General features: G+C 34.6%; 1 protein-coding gene across 1 annotated transcript; it reads right to left on the reverse strand.

Moving 5' to 3' along the window:
- Positions 1–18,707: 18,707 nt before the first annotated feature.
- LOC149076402 (uncharacterized) lies at positions 18,708–23,473 on the reverse strand. Its single transcript, XM_089245540.1, has 5 exons — positions 23,413–23,473; positions 23,182–23,231; positions 22,311–22,473; positions 21,655–21,965; positions 18,708–20,973 (listed from the first exon to the last, which is right to left on the reverse strand). The coding sequence occupies exons 1-5, from the start codon at positions 23,432–23,434 to the stop codon at positions 19,567–19,569; spliced, it is 1,953 nt and encodes a 650-aa protein (XP_089101666.1). The 5' UTR covers positions 23,435–23,473; the 3' UTR covers positions 18,708–19,566.
- Positions 23,474–25,062: the final 1,589 nt, after the last annotated feature.

Consider the following 25,062-nt stretch of genomic DNA (forward strand, 5'->3'; position numbering starts at 1 on the left):
TCTGAATTTCTCAGAGTGGATTTTCCACCGTTTCACACCAAGTATTATTGAACAACATATTATTCATTCCTCAAAATTTAATTTATCGGTAGATGGACTTTGCATATTCCTAATGTAAATCTTCCGGGATATAGCAGGAAATATAATAAGAAAAATGTTGAATTTTTGCGTATGCTGACTGACATTTCGTGTTTTATTACAAGTTTATAAACAGCGTAACCTCTTTGGAAGGGCTACCCCATATGGGTTCTACATACATATAGAGCCAATTTTTTTTTTGTCTGGAATGCCCCTCCCCCTCAAATTTCAGTTAATCGTATTAGGGGGGGGGGCATCTCCACGAAACGCGGGTTTCTCATTAACGGAAAATCTTATAGACTCAGTTATGATAAGTTACAATATAATTAAGTAGCATATATAAAATACACAAAAAAAAATACTATACCTCGAAATATCGCTGTGAAAAATAAAGCAGTCGCAAAATTCCTCATTCTTCGTCCTAAAACACACAAATGATTAGTAAATTAAAATAATAAACAGCGTATAATGACACCATAAAATCTTCTATTGCTAATAAAATATTGAATTCTTTAAATGTCATCGTATAGGACATATTTTTCGGAAATAGTTAAAAAACGTTGGCTTTCTTTTTTGAAAAGAAAGAGTAAATCATCATAGAGAGTAAATTTCTAGCCCTGGTTTACTCTACTTTTCTCTAACCGATGATTTACTCTTTTTTTTCCAAAATATTTTCGAAAAAAATATACGAGTAAATTGTATAAAGAATAATAGAGTAAATCATCTTGGTTATTGATATCTTATAGTATCTACTAGTGGTATATGCGCTTTTGAATTAGAATCGTACGGTATGTCATTGCACATGCTGATTTGATTGATTGATTTTTTTACATTATGTGTTGTGTTGCCATTTCAAGTTTTTCTGAATCGTACATGTTTGTTAATTGTTACTAAGCCTTGTGGCATACTCTGTGGAACACGAGATGCTGTTTCTGTAGGACCCAAATGAATAAATAAATAAATCGTCCTGGTTGCAAAAGGTAGAGTAAATCGCGAAATAGAGTATTATACGCCGGTGCAATGTGCAAAATAAGCGCAGGCGGAGTAAGTGCTGTACGTTTTTATTATGCCAGAAAACAATAGTTATATTTGTCAAAAAAGTTAATTATTATGAAGAATTGTGATAATGATAGAATAGAAGCATTTATGAAGAAGAATATATATGTATATACAGTATGTGTGTATGTATATATATGTATTCAAACACGATTTTATATCGATTGGCCTGGCAAAATCTTTTGTTGTGGAAAAATATTTCACCCATTCAATGTTATCACCTCGTTCTAGAAATATAGTTTAAGAAATATCCCCATACTCCAGCAGTCTTCAACGCATAACCCGCGGGCCACATTTGGCCCTTGGAGCTTTTTTGTCGTGGCCCGTCGATCACTTTCAGAAAATGGTTTAAAACATTAAAAAACGATTAATTTCGGGATTGATGAAAGAAATAATTACGGAACAAATTGATGAAAGAAATAGTTACGGAACAAATTGATTAAAATTCAGAATTGCTGAAAGATAATAATAATCGTCGAAGATAATAATTTCGTAATTTCTAATAGAAATTACTTCATAATCAATAAAAGAATAATTGCAAAATGGTTGTAAGAAATGATTTCAGGATATATTGAGAAGGAAAATAATTTTAGAGCAACAGAAATAAATAATTAAAAAATTATTTAAAGGGATTTCAGATTAAAATAAATCTCAGAATTAATCAATTTAATCAAAAATTGATCAAAAACTTTTTTCAGAATTAGTAAATTAGATTATTTTAGAGCTATTCAAAATTGATAATTAATAAAAAAAATTTCAGAATAAATAAAAGTCTTCAATTATTTTTGTCTCTGTATAACTCGAGGCCCCCATTCGTCCCCTTCTATTAAGATGTCACTAAACTGCATGAGTTGGTGGCCCACGGGATTCGTAAAAAATTTCAATTTGGCCTGCCGTGCCTGAAAGGTTGAAGATCCTTGCCCTACTCTATCCAAGCTTGGTATCAAGAAACTAATACTAATACTTACGCAACGTATTTAGACATCTTGCAATCGATAATGACGATATTACGACCCGCATTAAAATCTAGATTCGGAAGACTCTTTAGAATTGTTTTAGAACTTACAAATCTGATAACGGAGAAACCGTATAGCAAGCTTGTATTTTACAGTCAAATTTGATCCGGACATCCGGTTACACTGGATGACGCCCATAGAACTGTTAAGATGGCTGATACAGTGTTCTCGATCTTAAAGAAATTCAACTACAATGGCTTCAAATTATTGTTAGAAAGTTTCTTTGTAAACATCAAAAAAGGAAAAAAGCCACCGAAATTTTTAGCTAAAAAGCTCTTCATGTCCATTAGATGTTCTATCAGAATCCATTTACTAAATAGCACATCAACAGGAAGAAATTGAGAATTTGCAAGATCACATCTTTCGGTGTCATAGTTGTTTTGGTCACGTTGTTGACTTCAACATTAGAATACAATGGACTTTTTCCGATCTAAAATAGATATATTGGATTTGGATGAGTGCATTGTAAATGTGTTATAGGCAGGGCCGTCTTAAGAGCATAATGGGCTCCCGGCCAAGTGATTTTTCTGAGACCCTACCTGGAAAATTATTGAAAATTTTTCAATCAGTTTTCATTTTTGTGAGGACCCTCTCTTCTCTTGAGGCCCCCGGACCGAGCCCGGGTGGGCCCATGCGTACAGACGGCACTGGTTATAGGCACGCCACTAAAAGCTTAGACGAATAGCCGTTGTTTTGAATACCCTGATTATAAGTGTGAGACGCTGCTGAAAATTCCCATTACAAAATAATGTGTTTATGAAATTTATTTATTTTTACTGAATTCACTGAATCATTTGCCTGTGACAAAATACATGAGCCTAAATATTAATATACATAAGTACATATTTAATATGTATTTTGTCTTATATGATCATAAATATTCTTCAACAATTCAGCACTGATATCTTGTCAACACCATAGAAAATGTTCAAAATGCCATTAATTAATGTTTTGGAGCTTTATATTATTTTTCCATACATGCATTCCTTGACAATGGTTATTGAAATACTATTTTCAAATGATAATAGATCTGGAAAATATATAGTGGTCGTCAAAAATATTTTTTTTAACAATGTTGAACAAACAATACCTTTCTAAACAATGACCATCAAACAATACTTTCCTAGACAATGACCATCAAACAATAATTTCCTAAACAATGGTGATCCAAACGCTTTTTAACAATGCTGGTGATCAAACAATGTTTCTAAACCTCTAGACTATGGTGGTCCAAAAGGGCTTTTCAATTATGATCATCGAACAATGCTTGTTTAACAATGATGATAATCAAACAATGCTTGCTTAACAATGATAATCATCAAACAATGCTTACTTAACAATGGCGATCATCAAACAATGCTTGCTTAACAATGATCATCAAACAATGATTTTCAACAATGATCATCAAACAATGATTTTCAACAATGATCATCAAACAATGTCAGTGTTGTCAACATCAATTAATGTCTTCCAATAATGATCGTAAAAATCAGTTTTAACAATGTTTCTTGTATATTCCAAAATATATTCCAACAATTTGAACGTGGAATTTAATTTCACCTAATTTATTTAATTAATTTTTGTATCAGGTTAGTGTATCCAATTCTCTTATGAGATTAAATCACGAGTCTCCCATCCCCTGCCACCCACAAAAGGGGCAAGACGCTAAATCTCCTGGGGTATATAACATATTATCAACTCAATCATATATTTTTCGAAGAATAAATTTATTAGAAAAATCGATGTAAAGAGCCCACTAAAAGTCCTAGCCGGCTGCCCCCATTTATGTCGGTCATATCTTATACCCATATGGAATACCTACACAGTGCAGGATTTTCAAAATTCTTTCTTTAGCGGCTCTCACCGAGCTTACATGACATAAGGGTTGCCTTTCCTAATCGATTTCTATCAAGATGGCGTTTAAAAAAAACTTATCGTGAATTAATTTTAAAAAGGGAAAAATTTTGAAAAAAAAAGTTTTCGTAGCTCCCTCAACAAATTTCAGTGGCTCGGGAAGGCTCGCTTCACAATTTGAATACTCCCATGGTATTAAATACCACCCCACGGGGGTAATAATATGTCTTAAAAGTATCGAATAGCAGGAAAGATAATGGGGAAAGAATGTATATACCAGCTTGTAAAAATTGAAACATGAGTTTTTAGTTCTTGATTATTCAACTAAGTTTGTACAATAATTTGAAAATTTTTTGAATGTAAATTTAACCACGTTCCTTAGCAATAGATTTCAAAATGTATTATAAGAATAAATTAAAGCTGATTTCAAATTGTTTTTTTTAATTAGTTTTGAATTAGTTCTTATATCACATTAGTGTAGATAAAAAAAAACAGCAAAGTCGAGCTTTTTGTAAAATTTTTTTTGACAAGTCAGCTTCTTCTATAAAAATGTACTGAAGTTTTCTTTTTTAAAGATTTAGCACCTGACTTTGGCCTTACTGTATCAAATAGATGTGAATTTATTTATTTATATAGTCGTTTGATATTCTTTAAATAAACTTGAAAAAATTAACAAATTCGAACATACCTGTTAAAAAAAGACCATTGGAAGCACTTAAAAATACAGTTCTAGATCTTATTCTTCTTGTATTCGTGATTAATCCACGAGGTGTATTTTTTTCTCTCCTTTATTCACTCACGCATCACTTGACCACTGGGCGAAATAAAACAAAACTGGTCAGAGCTCACCGATGGTTGCTTCCCGTCGATACCCCGAACTACTGACCAACTGCCATCACTTTCGATGATTACTTTCCCTTTTTATTAATAAAGGAGGTCCCAGTTTAATATAATTTCCTCTCCGGGCTATGTATGTATCTGGTCTTGAATAAGATTCTTCTCTCTTTTCTAACACAAAACTCTCGCGCATCTGGGTCATTTGTTGGTTAGTTATGTTGCCAGTTTCAGATGCGAAACACAAAGTATCAAACAAATCTCTTGAACTAAAACGCTGGTGTGTTTTTTTTGTCATTTTGCAGTTTGGTTGTCTTCTTGATGAGGATTTTTACAATAGGATTTCCACTTGTTAACCTAAATTGTTATTGCGGTGAGGGTCACATTCTCATCGACACGTTCGTGAATTTATTTTTTTTATTCGCACATTTAGCTTATTTCATTAGCTTCTTTTTTTTTGTCCAACTTTGATGTCTTTAGTGTTGAGATACCCAGACAATTATGTTCTCAAATAATGTTCAGGTTCATATATGGCCCATTTTTTTCAAAGTTCAAGGCTATGTTCCCGAACATATTTCTTTTTCAGAATTAGGGTTTTTAAATCAACTGATTAAAGTACACAAATCGGTAAAAAATTTCTTATAACAAATATCTGAAGTAATATTATCCTTTATTTTCAATGCATTGTTATTTACCATCATTAAATTTTCTCTATTATTCTAAATGATTGTTTTTCGGGTGAAAAAAATCTATTATTTTCTATGAAGAGTGTACGAATTATATAGATTATGATTCTATTAGAAGACACTATTGATGTTTCAGAGTTCGATTCTATTGATGATTTTCGATGTTTTGAAAGCGTTTGCAGCGTTTGATATAAGTTCAGTGCACATTCATAATCAGTTTTTAATGAAATTGAAAGATTTGCTATAATAAAATGAAAAAAATGTGTTACACAAATTAATTTATTAGTAGTGTAATATTTATTAATTTAGTGCAATAAAAACTGTTTCAACTAATCATTTTAATTATGACTGATCTAAACTTTTATATAAAAGCATATATAATATATTCACTGAAATACGTGCCGTATAAACTGAATCGTCAAATCTATTTATTATTGAAATAAATTCTGAATTTCTTTTCCTTTTCTTAAATTTTTGTACAGAGGTGGAAAAACTGTAAGGCTAAGAGAAAAATGGACGATTAAAAAAAAGTAACTGCCCGAATTTTTCAAAATTTTTCTCAGAAATGATGAATATGATGAGAAGTATTGTCTTGAAAACTCATTTGAAAATTCACAATACTTTTCCAGAGAAAAAATTTTTTCTTCGATTATAATCCAAGAAACATTACACTGATGATTACATTCCACTACTACTGCTAAACCGCACATGCACCTCATCCATATTCCTCTGCGGAACTTCTGACGAATCGGTACGAGTTGTGAACCTAACGTGAAGTTTGTTTCTGTGTAATGCTTGTAATGTGCAGTGCTGCTGTCTGCCATCAATTTTTCTAACTACGAGTGAAGTGCAATAATTGAATAATTGTGGTACAATTGTAATACAATTATTACGATATCACAATTGTATCTCTGTGGGCCTGTTGCTCTCTGTGGCGAGACTTTTAACGGGGAGATCGGCGTTAATTACATTCTGCATTACACTGTAGTAATTCATTATAATATAGTTGGGAAAACTGTATATAAGGCCACCTACTTTTCTCGTGTCATTTACGTTACTTGTATATCCCCATGACTAGACATCATTTCCAGGATAATCTCGAATAATTCGACGTGGTTCCGGGAAGCTCGATTCATCGAAATGGGACGAGACAAAAGACTATATGTGATATAAAACCAGGAAAGATCCTCGCGTTAAAAAAGTGCGGATTTATTTATCGAGGAAACATAAAATATTGATAGGTCTAAGACATGAAAGGATGACGTCACTCTTCGCTATTCATACAAAGGTTTTTAACAATTGGCTGTTGCGAAGATGAATTTCTGGAAAGAGGGAAAATTCCACTGCCTTTGCGGGAATCAAACCCACGTCCTTTCACATTTTGGGTGAACGCACTAGACTGCAAAGCAACGAATCTCTCAATCTATCCTTGGAGCTCGTGTGTACTGAAAGGGACCGTACATGGACGGCCTGACCTGACTCGGGCCAAGCTCACAACTGCTGATGCTGCCACCAGATGGCGACTTATGATAGGATGACGTCACTCTCCACTATCCATACAAAGGTTTTTAACAACTGGCTGTTGCGAAGATGAATTTCTGGAAAGAAAGAGTTCACCCGGAAAGTGAAAGGACGTGGGTTCTATTCCCCGCAAAGGCAGTTGAATTTTCTCTCTTTCCAGAGATTCATCTTCACAACAGCCAGTTGTTAAAAACCTTTGTCGGTCTAAGGCACTAGTGAAAAATGTCTTGAAGAATAGCGAATATTATTCTGAGAATAAAGGTATGATTAAGCCGTCCCCGTTTTAACGGATCAGCAGCGGAAAATTGCAATAATTCGAGTTGTAAACAGAAAAAATGTTGCATACCGGGTAGCAATGTTTGCCCGATATGCAAGAGGGCTTGGGTTCGAGTCCCGGCGGAGACGAGATGACTTTTCTTTGTGAGTTCACCTCAGCATAATATCCAGAAAATAAAATGTTTCCTTAATATCTTGGGCTGAGAAAAAGCCACCATCTCTCTAAAACCGTCAAACCTAGGGGCCAATTCCTGAAGTAGAGGCTAATGTCTCTACTTCAGTGCCTCACGCCACAGTGCGTGAAATAAGGAAGGCATGGTCGTGTCTAGTGTGGTGTAGATGGTAGCATGCTTGCTCGGTATGCAAGAGGGCCTGAGTTCGAGTCCCGGCGGAGACAGATGACTTTTCTTTCCGAGTTCATTTCAGCATAATATCCAAAAAATAAAGTATTTCCTGGAAAAATGTTTCCAGAAAAAGTTATGAATGATTTAACCTTTTTAGTACCAGTACGAAAGTCCACAATTGAATATTAGACAGTCCGCATATAGCGTGTTCGAAATGAAATGCGCAGACCACCCCTCACAAACGCATATAAAATGATGAGACTAGAGTTCGCTAAAAAAGAACTAAATTTTAGAGGAATGAACGGTAAAACCTTATCTTTCCAGATTATAATTCATATGTAAAGACACTATAAAACATTTATCTCCTAATATTAAATGCTTTTTAGCGAACTCTGATCTCATCGCTTTGTAAGCGTATTTTCATTCAAATTTGAAAATCCCATAAGCTCTATATTGTCCGAGATTTGTCCTTATTAGCTCGTGACCCTACACAGTGTAATTTTCATTAATATGAAGGTATTTTACATAATACATTTCTCTTTCTCTTTAAACACCATTTTTCTAATGTGAATGTCTGAATCAGAACTACGGGTAAATATGTTTTATCAGTGTCCCACTACTTTAGAGTTTCAATCATCGAAGCGTATGTTAGTTTCTGATGCGTGTCACCGATTGCGAAAAGTCTAGACCGTGTGCATATTAAACGTAATTGTGTAGGTATTATATATGCCAGCTAGGATGCAAATATTTCTTCATCTCTTAGCATTCTTATCTTTCCGGAATTATAATTTCGTGTTTCAAGAAAATTATCAAGGAAAAGATTTGTTACAAATTTACAATCTATCAATTACGTGAGGTTTTTTGGAAATACCTCGGTGTGGGCAGTTGGTGGGAGGAAAGAAAAAGGATAAATGTCATGTCACTTAGTACAGTAATTTCTAGGACAGGGGTCTTGAATGCATGACACATGGGCCACATTTGATCCTCGGAGGTTTTTCTTGTGGCCTGTCGATCATTTTCAAAAAATGTTTGAAAACATTTAAAAAAATGAATTATAGAAATAATCAAAGAAATAATTCCGGAATTAACGAAAGAAATAATTCCGGAATTAACGAAAGAAATAATTCCGGAATTAACGAAAGAAATAATTCTAAAATTAATGAAAGAAATAATTCTAAAATTAATGAAAGAAATAATTCTAAAATTAATGAAAGAAATAATTCTAAAATTAATGAAAGAAATAATTCTAAAATTAATGAAAGAAATAATTCTAAAATTAATGAAAGAAATAATTCTAAAATTAATGAAAGAGAAATAATTCTAAAATAATAATAACTCCAGAATTTATGAAAGAATAATTCCAGAATTTATGAAAAAATAATTCCAGAATTTATGAAAGAATAATTCCAGAATTTATGAAAGAATAATTCCAGAATTTATGAAAGAATAATTCCAGAATTTATGAAAGAATAATTCCAGAATTTATGAAAGAATAATTCCAGAATTTATGAAAGAATAATTCCAGAATTTATGAAAGAATAATTCCAGAATTTATGAAAGAATAATTCCAGAATTTATGAAAGAATAATTCCAGAATTTAATGTAAATAATTTTACATGAATTATAAAATATTTTTACCCTTGTTTTACTTGGGGCCAGACTAGCTTTTCTATAAGATGTCATGTAAATTAATCCCTTGTAAATCTAGATTCTTCTTGCAATTTTAAATACCTCGGTATTCGTGGGCAATTTCAGTTTGGCCCGCAGTGCCTGAAAGATTGAGGATCCCTGTTCTAGAATTTCAAACACGAGTAGTGTCAAAAGATATTCAAATGATTGTACCGAGGAAATCATTTGAGGGAGAATCGGAATTACATACGTATCCATTCTGTAGCCAATGTTTTACTCTCCGAAAATTTCCCATTGTCGATTTCGAAGGTGCTAATCGATTGATGCGAAGAATTGAAAGAATTCACAAGAATTGGATTAATACCAACAAGATTATCATCGTAAAGAACAACGAAAACTCCAAGACACGTGTATCTTTATTATTTTCACCGATGTTCCACCCATCTTATTTGATAGAACTCATCATCATCATAACTCATCACTTTCAAAATTATCTCTTATCAAATTGAACTTTCCTTGTTATCAGTATTAATATTATCATTTTTTTTGAATGGCCGCTAATAATAAGATATAGGATAAGATATATAGATAATCCATTGATACAAGTGTATAGTCGTTTGTTTTGCCTTTCTTTCGAGCCTGACACGGCGGGGAAAAAAAAAATTATTTTCGTTGTATTTTCACCAGAAAGTGATCTTTTGATTCGGAATCGATGAGCTTCGATGAGTTTCGATAGAAGATCATTCGTTTTGTTTTTCTTCTTGAGTGGATGATGTGTTTCTTGCGGAAGATGTTTCGGATTAGACCACGTGACCTCTTTCTTTGATTTTTATTATTAGTGGGCCCTTTTCAAAAACATCCTAATTCCTCTATTCTTAACATTTAGGATTTCTGATACAAATGAGAGAAGAAAAAAAAGTCTTTCTTTTACGGAGACTTTTTTTAATGTGAATGTTAAGAAATCCATATAATAAAAGAGCTACGCGCTGTTAGGCTCAATTAATGAGTATGGAAAGACAATAAAATATATATTTTTATACAATTGCGAAACATTTCTTACTATGTGTACAATATGTTGCTGCATACATGACGGAAGTGATTCGTTGGTGATGTTCAACTAATGATAAAGCGATGGAATTCGTTATATACATATTAAAAATGGCTTCTCTAAGAAACACAATAATAAATACCGAAAAAAAAAACTCGGCGAAAATCATGTTAATTAAAAATATGTTTATCACTGGATTAAATACTCAGGATGAAATTTTTACTTTTAAGATAGAAGGTGATCGCAGATCAATAATCGTTTTTTGAAAATGACGTAATCATATTTACCCTCTATGGTTTACTCTCCTTGATATTCAAAACGTATTGAATTATTTTTTCTAATGTTGGTGTAAACAGGTGCTTCTAGCATATTTTTAGTTAAAAAAATAAATCAACACAGCAATTTAATTAATAAGAGTGGATTTTATGATTAGTTACAATGGACAAGTATGGGGAAAATATACAATTTGCGTTTGTATTTTAATGTTACCTATAAATAGATAAAATCTTGCTTAGCAAAGTTGATTAGTATTTACATTGAATTTTGATACTAATCTCCTTAATTTAGTGCAATTTTTTAAATCTTGAACACATAAAATTTCAGCAGTTCTCAAAAAATGATACCGACAAGGAAAAGAAGCACTTTCTAGATAAAAAAATTATTGAACTCATATGGCCGTATTTTGTACTGAAATGCCTGACCATAGTTTTCCAAACTTCTTGTTCCATCGCTCTCTTCTTCAAAATTTTTTTCTCTCATCGCCCCCCAATTCAAGTGAACCCATAGGATGATTCTATGTTATAATCGTACCTTCTATAGCAGTAGTTCTCAACCTTTGGAAGCCTGCGGCACGGTTTCGTTAGCTCACTTTCCGGGTTTTCAAGAGGATACGGGATTAATTCCAGGAGACAAGTAACTTTTCTTTAGAGAGAAATGATGTCACTCTCCGCTGTCTATATGACGTACGGAAGCCTGGATAACCAAGCGGAGGTAAAGATGAAGTTTGGAAAGAAAATTTGCATTCCCGTGAGGAGGAATCACACCTCTCACTATGCGGCGACTGCTTTACCATTGATCAACAGAAGACAGATGCTTTCTTTCCTTAGAGCAGCGTTACTCAATGTATGGTCCGCGACGATGGTACAGGTGGTCAGCAGGCAAACGTTAATCATAACTAAATGAAAAATGTTCGTATTGATTTTGGTAAGATTCTATTATTATTGATTTTTGTAATATTCTAATATTATTGATTTTTGTAACATTCTAATATTATTGATTTTGGTAATATTCTAATATTATTGATTTTGGTAATATTCTAATATTATTGATTTTAGTAATATTTCTTATGGGTTCAAATAGAAATTAGACTTCCACACTTAAGGTAATCATATCTAATTGGAGGAAAATACTGCTTATCGCAACACTAAATGTGGAGTATAGTAGCCACAAAATCCAATTTACGGCATATTTGCGCTTATTATTGATAAAATTGCTGAAGGGTGGGGGAGAATAAAGGACTGCAGTAAATTGCAGTTAACTAAAATGTATTTCATGATAAAGCATGCAGAGTGACTGAGACCATTTCCGAAAAATACTGGAACCTAAACTGTGATCTGAAATACGGCAAAATATGGGATATTGCCAACTATTTCTTAAACATTACCCCAAGTTTGCAAAATCACCTATTGTAGCTGAAAGGGCTGAAAATTATGAATGGGTGGAATATGAAGGACTACCGGAACTCAGTAACTTGAAACGTAGTTCACGGAAAAAACGTTTGTCATACTCATCTCCCATATCTCTCTCATCATTGATCATTCTATATAGCGTAATTATCATAGTATAATTTATAAGGTATGAAAGTTATCTTCATCCACAGTTTTAAGTAAACATTAGAAATTCGAAATCTTCGTTGAAAAAAATGGAACCATTGTAACCTATTGCATATAAAATCGGAGTGGACAAAAAAAATGCAGGTATGTCCCGTAAAATACGAGACACAAGGTCACGCTACTCCTGCTGTAAGTTAGAGGTCCAGGTCTGTCGACTGATCTCAGATATTTTACTGGTCCTTGGATTCAGAAAGGTTGAGAAAGAGAAACGCTATTTTAGGGCATAGGTATGAACGCTGAACGGGACTGCGCATGGAAAGCCTCCTAGCTCAGCTAATAGCTCTTGCGACGTTTGTGATTCGATTTCCCACAGAGGAATGTGAATTTTCTTTCCGAACTTCATTTTCATCTCCACTTGGTTATCCAGGCTTTCGTACTTCGAATAACTTTACTTTCCAAGTTTGCCTTAGTATAATGCCCAGAAAATCGATTTCCCAGAGGAATTGTTTTCCTGTACGGAAGCAAGAGCCTATATACACTGCTTTCTGCTTATATATACACAGTCGAATCCCGTTTTAACGAATACCGTTACAGCGAAAATCTCGTTTTAACGAAAACCCCCACAAGTTTCCATACGAACAACGTAGAAACCTGGAATTCCGGAATTCCCTTATAACGAAATTTCATTATAACGAACTGATTAGTTCGTTATAACGGAGGATTCGTATATATATTGTATGTATAAATATATTCAATGAAGTTAGAAAATATCAGTGCTCTTATATATATATATATATATCATTTTTCCTGACAATTCGGAAATTCCGATGAAAATTTTTCGATTACAGTCCAAAACTAGTTCTCTGATCCCACCACCTCAAAAAATGACCTGCATCTAAAGGATTCAAAGAAAGTGAATTCAAGGTGAAAACCACAACGCTGAATTTACACTGACTTCGTACAAAAGAGTTTTAAAAGAGCATGTTGTACGGTACCAAAACGTGTGACATAATGTTGAACAAAATGAATGAAATATCAATGTTGAAAATAATTTTAAAATCGATTTTCAATGGTGATCCTTTCAGACTCTGACGCAAGAAATGTGGGGGCAATGCTTTTTCTCACTGTAGAATTTTTTCTTTTTACCTCAGGGAGTTAGGTCCCAACTTTAAGAATTGTGCAAGATTTGAGTTAGAAATGTAAGGAATATGAACTTTAGGGGCTTTCATAAGAGGGGGTTTTAAGACGGATTCCAGGAGAAAGTGTGATTTAATGCATAAAATTTAGCAATAAAATTTTGTAAAAAATTGCATGTGAAGATGAATATATTTCACACCATCTTGATTAAAAACAGCTTGAAAGAAGTGAATTACTTCTTGTTGAAAATTTAAAAAAATAAAGATTTGCTGACATTTATGTTTTATGCATTTTTTGGCCATGAAAAATGCTAAAACATTTTGAAATTCCAAAAAATGAATGCTTGGGTCTGAAAGGGCTAAAGAACAACTACATTTTTATTTTTATTAGAGGATAATTCAATATGATTTCAATAACGTTTAGAAATAAAACGTTTAGCAAACGAAAAGTTATTGGAGAAAACATTTCAAGATTCCTTTTCAGAAACGGCCTTTGAAATAAGGATCTCGAATACTTTTGCAAACAGTGCTATCAAATGTTTCCTCTTGACATCACTGCTCTTGAAAATTTTATCGATAACAATTCTTTTGTAAATTATCTTTTTTTATTTTGTTAAAAGTCCTTTTGAAATAGCAAAAAAAAAGTAGTTTAAAGGAAAAAGTTTAATAATAAAAAATTGTGTTTTTCCTGTTACTTATAAATCTGTGCTATCAAATAACAAGTTATCTTTTTTTATTTACTTCGGATATTTCTCAAATGAGATCATCAAATTTTGTTTAATAAATAATTCCAACTTATAAACTCTAAACCCAAGATTTGTATCGTAGGCTAATTAAAAAAATCCGACTTATTGCCATAAACCTAAATGAAACTAGGATGCTTGAGCAAACATTTGCAAAATTTTCTAATTAGTTTAAAGATGTATAGGCTCATTACAATAAGCATAAAAAGTACTAGGTGGATTAGAACATTCTGTTGATAATTTTTCAGTTTGCCTGATGAATTTTGAAATTACAGGGTTGTCTACAATAAGCCAGATTTTTAATTCTCCTACGACATGTACATAATCATATAGATAATTTTTTAAATTATTTTTCCGCGGAAACCCAAATTCGTGTTCCTCCAAATGATATCACATACTTTATTCATATCTTCCTTAGTTTCCGATACATTCAACTTGAACAAAGCAACTCTAATTCCATCGTTTGCTTGCTCAACCATCATATGAAAATCAAGCCGTCGCCACGTCGGAAAAAAAGCTATCAAAATGCAAGCCAGTTATTGACGGCTATTGAACGGCAACTACGATTGCCGTAGTGAAAATGCAATTCAAATACACGTCAGATTTGCCAATTGAATGCCTGTAGCAAAAATCCGTAATAAAATGTTTTTTTATTAATATTCTTAAGATTTCAGCGCACGTTTTCCCGCACTGTAACTACGTTTGCAGAAACGTCATCTTTTGTATTCGTAATTTTAAGATTGACCAATATTGTACGTCTCTTCAATATGTATGAACAACTCGTTTACATACATATTAAAGAGATGTACAATATTTATTCGAACGAGCTAATGTCAATTTAAAAAAATATACATGTAATAATCCATTTTAATAAAGGTGTCTTATTTTTTTACATAAAACTGTAAAAGTATTCAAACATATGTAAATTTTTTATTATGGATGCTCAAGGAAAAACCCCACAACCGTAAAAAACCTTTTACAGCCATACTGTAAAATTGGGCTTTCCATTTTGAGCATTTCATAAAGAGCTTCTTAAAGTTTCTGTGGGATGTTGTAGTTTGTTTTTTTAAACAAATATTTATATTTCACATGGTATACGATATTAAATACATAGATTCCGATTTTTCAGGTTATTTTTACAATGGATATGACCACTTGATTTTCCGTTGAATCAAGAGTTTTAAAATAAATTAGTTAATTAAAGAGCTATTAAATTTCAGTCTTACTATCAATTTAGCTCTCGCAATTGTGTGTGGGTCGATTTTACGAGAAAATTTAAGAATCCACTCACGGTGAATTTTTTTTTATTAATATCGCGTTTACTGATTATTATTGATAAAATCTATTTCTATGGTTGACAAACACATACATCTTTAAATTATGATTGTGAAGAAATACAACACCGAGAAAAAATATGCATATTTGAACGTCTCTCTCTTCATTTTAAATCATAGAATAGTCTTGAACAACTACATTTAATGAAATTTTCACCACTTGATATATAATTTTTTCAGAAAGTTTTTTTAAAAATTCTCTTAAAGAAATTTTGTGGATCAGATTGGTTTTTGAGTTTGATGAGCTTCTGTTCCATTGGATATTAAATTTATTTGATTTTTTTGCGTTAAATGTCTTTAATAAGTTGTCTATTGAATTTTGTTTTTTATAGTTTCGAGAAAAAAAAATCTGGGTAAGGGAAACAAAGAAAAAAAAACCAGTTAAACTTTTTTCGTGAATTCATTAATATTTTATATTAATGTCTGTTTTAGATTACTTAAATAATGCAATTAGTTTGACGCAGCTATTTTAAATTACAATAAAAATTTAGTTCTCTAATTACAACTGATATAATTTTAAAAAGAATACAATTTTTTCACTCAAATTTATGAACAAAAAAAAGCAGTTTATCTCTCCCATGATAAGTTGTCTAAAATTTTTTTATTATTTTATATTTATTGTGATTCAGCTAAATTTAAACTTGAACTCCGTAATAACTTATCTATAACTTTGTAATTTTATTCATGCATTCATCAGTACAAGATGCATGAATTACAAACGCACTCCATACGACTTAATGTAGAAAAAAGTTATACTAATCTTCATGGATTTTAAAATCGTTTTCATCTTTGTTTGAAGATGAAAAAAATATATATAATTTTTTTTCTCAGCTTTAATTGAGAAAGTAAAATGAGAAATAGAAAATTTGTAGCATCTTCAATTGAAATGAAATAATATATCTGAATACAAAAAATAATTTTTTCTCATCGAATGAGTATAAGTACTTTTTTATTTCAAAACACATGAGGTTATATGAATACATGAGCAAATAAATACATAAAATAAGCACGATCTAAACATAACGAATGCATATACGATAAGATGTTACTGATTGGCATGTAAGTGTGTAAATGCATATGAAGTAATAAAACATTGGATATATACGAAATGAAGATAAGGTCATCACAGGCACCCATATTTTTCCCAAAGTAACTGAGCATTAAAATCCACCATCCCTGAAATTAATAACATCACCATAATGCTTTTAAAATAAAAGTATACATTTCTTTAGCGAAGTGACTAATATACTATATGTATAATGAGGTATATGTTACATACGTAAATAAGATGAATAATAATTATCATTACTATTATGGACACTAGAATTCCCACACCCAAAATATAAAAAGCAGATAGTAGAAAACCATATTGAAAAGCTAACATATTTTCCTCCTCAATTCATGTGTGCGCAAAGTGTTGTCAGAACAAAATCATGTTTAAAAATGAATGGGGGAGGGTATGTACATTACATTCAACGTATGACATACGAATGATGAAAAAAAGCAATATATCCATAAAGTAAATAGGTATACAGTAATATACATTTTGTGTTGCATACTGATACATATAGATATTTTTTATTAATTCATACCTTAGAGTTTAATGTGAAACGAAAGGAAAATATACATAATGCTAATTTGTGTAGCTAAATTATTCTAATGTAGCGTCTATATAGGGTGATTATAAATTCATGGGACAAACTTTAAGAGTTATATAAGACTTCTAAACAAGCATTTTTTGGACATAGAATGTGTAGTCGAATCACGATAGCAAAAGCGGTAGAGGATGTTTTTAAAGAGTGCACAACAGCACTTCACCAAAAGCAAATATATTTTTCTTACGGATTTGCAGCAATAAGTGCAAGCAACCATTCGAAAGTGCATTTGGACCTTCGGATTCGATTGGAGTTTGTATTTTATTGGTGCAAGGACCATCAAGGTTATCCTGTGCCAAACAATGGTCAAGCGGTATGATGAGTTGTGGTAAAATTTGCGTTACCCAGGTTGCACCATGCGAAGGCCTAGAACATTAGAATACCATGCACCCCCGAATGGTTGATTGCACTTACTGCAGCAAATCCGTTAGAAAAATATATTTTTTTCTTTTGTTGATGTGATGTTCTGCATTCTCTAAAAACACCCTCTACCGCTTTTTCTATTGCGATTCGGCCGCACATTATGACCAAAAATGCTTGTTTAAGAGTCTTACATCAGCTTTTAATAAAGATTGTCCCATGAATTTAGAATCACCCTGCATTAATCATTTGCCCCATGCCCCATTAAGCCTGATTTTCTAAAGCCCTCCTGAAAGATAGTCAAAATTCCCACTAAAATTTTTCAAATTATACCGTAAGTTCTGATCTTTATTCGTTGGTGCATGTTTCAGCTTCTGCCGTGTCTTTTTTATCACATTAAAATGAATTCATATTTTATATCAACATGGGGGAAGAGGAAAGTCTACTGAGATGATTAGTTTGACTTTAACCATAATCAGTATGTTTTTAATATCTATATCTGTTTAATATGGCTGATGAAAAGTTGGAAGTTTCAGACACGTTGGGTCTTTTGTTCACCCCTTTAAGAAGCAAAAATCACTAAGCCGCCTTCAATATGCCATATGTTTTTTAATGAAGTAGGCTTTCTTCCGATTTTTGGCTGGTGCAAACTAAAGGGAAAGTGTTCCATTGAGAAATCAATTTTACATAATATCTGGGCGGGTCAATACTAAAATAGTGTATTTTAAGGGGGCGAAATATCTCGCCAATGCCGCTTAAAGGATTGAATCTAGGTGATGTCTTCAAACTTCTATAAATATTCGTGGTTCAGTCTAGAACCGTGGGGGGGGGGGGGGTTTGGAATGACCAACTCGCGAGGTACCAGTGGCACGTCCCGGTAATAAGTGTGTCACGCAAAGGTTTGTCACAAAGATTTTCCCATTTTTTTTCAAAAATACCTGAAGATTGAAATATTTTTGCTTCGCTGTCTCTCCTGTGAGAAAATAGTTTTGGTTGTAAATTTTTGAAGACCTTCTTCGGTTTTTAGTACGATGTATTATATTCCGGAAAAATACGGGGCAATACCGTTTATTACGGGGTGTCTAGCTAACCTAAATGCGAGCAATGGTATAAAAAACAGTGGTAAGCGTAAGATTTGATACCTTGATAGTGATACGGCCTAGAATGAGGTTGACCACCACTGGTCTAGAACAGTGTTTCCTCAACTTGTGGTCCGCGGACCAGAGGAAATCCGTGAAAATGGAATAGGGATCGGCAGACTTGAAATTGAATTCCAATTCATAATTTTTTTTTATTGTATGTTTTGGATAATATAGTGACATACGTTCGAATAAAAGCACACAATACTGTAAGTCGGGGTGGCCCGTCAAATTGTTTCAGATATTCACTAGTCCTTGAGTTCAGAAAGACTGAACAGCGCTGGTCTAGAGAACAGTGGTTCTTAACAAGGCCGGAGACCTCTTGGGGGGGGGGGAATTCCTTTGAGAGGTTTCAGGAAGTCCGTTAAGTGGGATGAGTAAACAATTATTAATTTATTGTTCTTATAATGTGCTGAATATTATTCAGAAAAGGGGTTCATGGCCTTGCAAAGAGGATCCCTGGTCTTTGTCTTATTGATACAAAGTTCCGTGAAACACGAAAGAACCCCTGGTGTAGAAGGGGGAAGAAAACACGAAATGGAACCCTTTAGCAGCGGTTCTAAATATTCCTAAGCTTATATTTGACAAATATTTAGGAACACCAGTTGTAGAAAAATTGATTGGATCTAAATTAAGTGTATGACGGCAATCAGAGACCCCGTTTTTTTCTTTGGTCACCCAAAACGAATTCCATGAAACCAATTTGAGATATTTTATGAAGGTTTTTTTTTTTAAAAAAAAAAAAGGTCTTAAATTAATTTTCTTCGCTGAAATGAAGAGAAATGTTCAGAACTTTTGGTACAATAAAGCGTATAATTACAGTGCTTTTGTTGCCCCCGTAATTACCGTTGATAGCCCTAAACCCACAATTTTATATTCAAGTTGACAAGAAATTGCTTCTAAAGTGACTAAATATATAATTCGGATTGATTTTTGGTTTCTGAACGACCAAAATTTCACGGAAAGCCTTTAAATTCGTTCCTGAGAAACATTATCCTGAAGTTTTGGGTTTTTTCCATTTGGTTCTAAGATTTGATGGCTCTGTTCTTCGTAGAAGTCCCGACTCTTTCTCGGAGTTTCCTGTGATTCCACGACGAAGGAGGACTTGCTAAGACGGGGATCGAACCACTGGCGGCTTGGAGTGGCAACCTCTCGGAGGATGATGATGACGACGTTTTCTCCGATGCAGCGACATTTCTGAGGAACTCCGACTCGTAATGACCGAATCCCTTGTTATTGTTTGCCTCGTTGTTGTTATTATTATGGCTGTCGATGCCCCTTTCGGCTATCTCGAAATTTGACTCGTTTTCGTCCGTTGGAGTCTTTCTTTGATGATTGCCGTGAGTTTCCCGCTTGATTATTTCGTTCTCGTAGGACGGTTCCCATACATGGTTTCCGTCGTAGTAATCTACATTGGCGTCAGTGGCTAGAGGCCACTCGTTCCCGTAGTCGTTCAAACGCGACGGGAGTGTGTTCGAGTACTCGTAATTGTAGTCGCCTCGTTGATCGGCAGCGATCCACGGGGTTTCGCGATTTACAGTCTCTTGCTCCCAGACTCCCCTTACTCCCGTCGGTTTGAGGGAAGTTGCGAGAGTGTTGATTCCTCTTTGTCCGTCTGGACTGCCACCACCGCTGCCGTACCAACCTTTGTTCATATTTCCACCGTAATTTTTGTTAGATAGTCCTCTCCTCAAAGTTGTTGGTTCTAAACCCGCAGCGGTGGAGGGTGTCCACATACCAGGCGATACAGTTGTTGGTCCAGCCGGTTGTAGCGGCTTCATTCTAGCTCCAAATGATGGCCGTTGATTGACGCCACCGTACGGATTTCTATTCCCGTTAGGAGGAACTGTTTGAGGTGATTCTTGATTGATCTGGGGTCTCGCTCCGGTATTAGTGGGACCCGACCACTTTTGGCCTTGCGGTGGTATCTGTTTGATTGCCGTGGACTGTAACTTACCAGCTGCTTTATTACTTTTATAACTGCCTTGTCCAACATTGGAGTCAACCCACGTCGACGCAGCCTCCCCCTTCATTTCGGATCGCCTCCAAGAGTTTGCTTGGTTCCAAGCTGTCAGTTGGCTACTTTGGCTCCATGTGGAGGATGATCCGCCTTTGACGGAACTCCAACCAGACGGCGGCGGTTTTGCTTGAGTCGGACCGGGAGACTTCTTGCCTACCCTTGGACCTGCTGACGTTGGAGGAATGGGAGATGGCCAAGATTTCGGTGCCACTGTCGTGGTGACTGGCGGTTTTACAGGTACTTTCTCTTCCCTTTCTTTGTATACTTCGGCGTTAAGCTCGTAATACGAAGGAGTGTCGCTACAATTCACGTTGAACCACCAGTCACAGACAAAATACTTCTGATTGAAAATCGTACCGACTGGGCAGAGGAACGAATCTTTCCTTCCCTCCTGTTGGCAAATGTGGAAGACCTGCAAGATAATAATTCATATTTGTTCATAATTCTCATTCACATTTCATCAACCATATTACACATATCATAGTACAGGGTGGTTATAATTAAACTGACACTACTCAGGCCTATGTAGCACCCATTCTGGTGAATTTCTGGCGAATTTCGTTGAAAATTGGCATATAGGTTATATGGACCATTGCAGGGTCGTAACTACGATTTTTGCTGCCCCACCCCCACAACTTTAAAATTCGATAATTTTATAACGTGTTCTTTGTTCCCACATAAAACTGACCCCCCCCTAATTTTGCCACTCAGGGTGGTTGATCCCGCCCCCCCCCCCCCCAAGTTCCGATCCTGGACCATGGGAAAAAGAAGACTACAATAAATAGTTCAATTTTCGACCACAAGGTGAGAAATTTGAGTTTTTTAAATTGCAATTTTCTGTTTCCTATGGTCCACATAACGTATATCCCAAATTTCAACAAAATATCTCTATCAGAACCGCCGCTGCATAGGTCTGAGTATAATGCCAGTTTAATTACAACCACCGTGTGTGTAGATGGAAAATAATTTTCACCCAAAAATAATCGGAAAAAAAAGTAAAAAAAATTCTATTTCGATTCGAATCAAATATGAATCGAATCAAGATGAAAAATTTCAAAATCATATTAAGGATTTTCTATTTATTGTATCTTACCTGGCATCCGGCTTCCACGTCGCTGTAATAACCTATACTAGGTTGATCTTTGCAGTTGAAGGCGGTTTCGGGAACAGTCGAGAAATTCGGAAAATCTTGTCCAGGAACGCCTTTTAGAATGGATTGTAGATCCCCTTGTCCAGCGCCGTCTCCGCGGCCCTCGGGATATTGGCTGCCTTTCATATTCTGCTGTGGTGGACTAGGAGCAGGCTTTTTCTCCCAGCCGCCCTGCCAAGATCCAGCGTCGTCGTCATCTTTGGTCTGAGTTGGCCACGTTTGTTGCTGCTGTTTCTGTGGGGGCGAGACACCTCCTGAAAAAAATATCAACGTGAAAGATACATATAGAGTACACTTAAGGTGAACGACAAGGTAGCTTATGCTAGAATATTTTGCTGGATACTATTACTCCAGAAAAGCGCCACTGCATGAAGTATTTTACTTCGAGGACCCGGAAGGGTAATTTTACGCTTCCCGAATATCATCGCACTTTTTTTTCAAAAGAAAATATTCACAAAGGTCCCCCCCCCCCCCTCATTATGATTCTGATATCTCTATGATGCCTCTTTAGTCAGAATATGATAATATGATTTACACATAATACAATTTTAGAAAATTATTGAAATATATATATATAAATTGTTGCCCATTTAATTTACCAACAGGTCCCGTCCATCCTTTGTTTCCTTGATCAGGACTCGCTTGAGGTTTCCGAGGTTGTTGTGGTGATCCTTTTTGTGGGTGTTGGATTATCTGTTGGATGTTACCGCTTCCAGTTCCCCAGTTCCAATCATCATCACCACGTTGACCGATACCCCTAACCTGACAAGAGAAAAAGAGAGAAATATATACTATATATATATATATCCCCTTGCAGGATTTTACTGGTGAACCGTCGATCCTAGAGGCATACTTGTAACTAGAATAAGCATCCAAATAACGTGTTGAACTCAAATACGTCATTCATGTTGCAAAGAGTTGTATTGTTATCAAAATATAAAAATTTACTTTTTATACGGATACCCTCTCCTCAAAAATCCAATTAGAAAGTTTCCGAGTGCAATATTTGCTGAGTTATTTGAATTCAAAAGTTGGAGAGAAAATTGGGAAAGAACAGCACCAAGTAACGGACAACGTTTTTTCCCCTTGTTTAAGCCCCCCCCCCTCAACTTTTCGCCGATTTTTGAATTCAAATATCTCAGTGAAGCATTTAGAGACATAGCATTTTTTTTCTTAGCCTCAGGAGAGGCAGTGCAATAACTTTCTAATTATGTTTTTGAGGACAGGGTATCTGTATGAAAAGTTAATTTTTATACTTTCATAAATATGCAACTCTTTGCAACATCAATGGCGTATTTGAATTCGACTCGTTATTTGAGTACTTTTCTTAATTGGAAGTATGCCTCTAGGATCGACAGTTTCCCAGTAAAATGCGGCAAGGGAAATTATGGTATTATACAGTATATTCAGATACACAATTCACGACATTTTGATTAAGTACACATCAGTTTTAAGAAATGAAGAACGTACCTTGCATTTGGAAATGAGTATCAGCGGTACAATGATGAATAATGGAAAACCTGTTGGAAACACGAATTTAAGTTTGCTTTCAATGAATTAAAAGAAAACAAACCTGAAATACAAGAGTATGTACATTTCTAACATCGCCAATAACAGCCTTACATGCAAACATGAAATTATATCTGGAATATTTGTGGCCACAAGTATTCGAAAGGATGCGAGATAAATACTTTTAATTACCTTTAGCAAAGAAATTCATCATTTGTCAATAGCACTTCACTTGCGTTGAACTACCTTTCTGCTGAAAGATTCAGTAATAATGTAAAGCATGAGGGAAAAATATTTTATGAAAACTTTTATAATGAATTCAGATACACAAAATAAAAGTGATAAAAGTTACGAGTGTTTCGCTATAACTGTCAACCAAGTCGTTAATTACAGTCGAATCCCGTTATAACGAACGCCAAGAGACCGGAGGAATCACTTCGTTAAAATGAAATTTCGTTGAAAGGAATTCCAGGTTACCTACATTGTTCCTATGTAAACTTACTTGGGGGATTAGAAAAGTGTTCGTTAAAACGAGATTTCCGCTATAACGGTATCCGTTAAAACGGGATTCGACTTAATTACCAGACCGCTGCGGAAACACACACACAGAAAGCTTCGGTATTCTAAAATTTGCTCTCATTGAAGTTTAATTGCTACAGATATATACATTCACTTTCTTAAACTTGGTATGTTCGAACATAAAAAATCTGAAGCTTTTAGTAGGAAAACCTTGAACTTTCACTCGTACATCGCGGTGCCGTAGATGAGACTTCAACAGCTCATACCCCCTCCACCAACGCTCTGCCAAACAAATGCAGTAGTGCATTGAAACTACGGTTGGTATAAGAGAATAGAGATGATCTTATCACGATTTAAGGGTCATATCACACCATCTCCAAGATGACGAAAAATTTGGGAATGTGGCTGTGGAAGTATATCTTTACCCCCGGAAATTAACTACAGCAGCGGTTCTGAACCTTTTTTGACTCGCGGAGCCCTTTTCAGTATATAATTTCTATGGCGGAGCCCTGTTTGACTCGAGGAGCCCTTTTTTGTATATAATTTTTATGGCAGACCTCTTTTTTTTATTTATCTATCAAATATACTGATCTATTTTATTTTCCTTGAGTCGCCGCGGAGCCCCTGGGAAGTGCACACGGAGCACCAGTTGAGAAACGCTGCTCTACAGGAACTAATGGATATCATATGTTGAGTGTAATTGGTGCTAACTAATTATATGTGATAATATGAGGAATATGAGTAAGTGGTAATGTGTAAAGTTACCATACGATGAGTAGATGTCGATGATGCAACATGTTAATAGGGATGTGATTAAGGTATCGATATGATGATACAGATAAAAATAATAATGATGAGGAATAATATATTTAACTTGACGTTAGATAGGGAATATAATATTTGTAAGTCATGAAGTATTTACATATGCAGTGTATCAGTTCTGACAGTACAAGAATGAAGACAATTAGCCAAATAATACAGGTACTTGTTAACGACCCGGAACACTGGGTCTTGACATCTCGAGAAAATTTTTAGGCTTCTATGTCTATCTAAAAGTATGTTCTGTTCGACTAGCCTTCTAGCCTTCAACACCTACTAGAGAATTTTCAGTGGGTGTTGATCTAGCACAGTGATTCCCAACGTGGGCGTTAACGCCCTCTGGGAAGGATGGAATGTTCCAGGGGGGCGGTAGAAGCTACGGGTATAACATAGGATCCTACGGGTTAGATTGCGTTGGGGGCGCTGAGAGAAAAAAAATTCTGGAGAAGGGGGCAATGGAACAAAAAAGGTTGGGGAAACTAGATTCTATCATTACAGCTATTT

Source organism: Pholcus phalangioides, unplaced genomic scaffold (genome assembly GCF_987345545.1).
Source record: "Pholcus phalangioides strain wild (caught in Gottingen) unplaced genomic scaffold, Ppha-v1.0 ptg000015l_1, whole genome shotgun sequence".
In the NCBI taxonomy this organism is placed as follows: Eukaryota; Metazoa; Arthropoda; class Arachnida; order Araneae; family Pholcidae; genus Pholcus; species Pholcus phalangioides.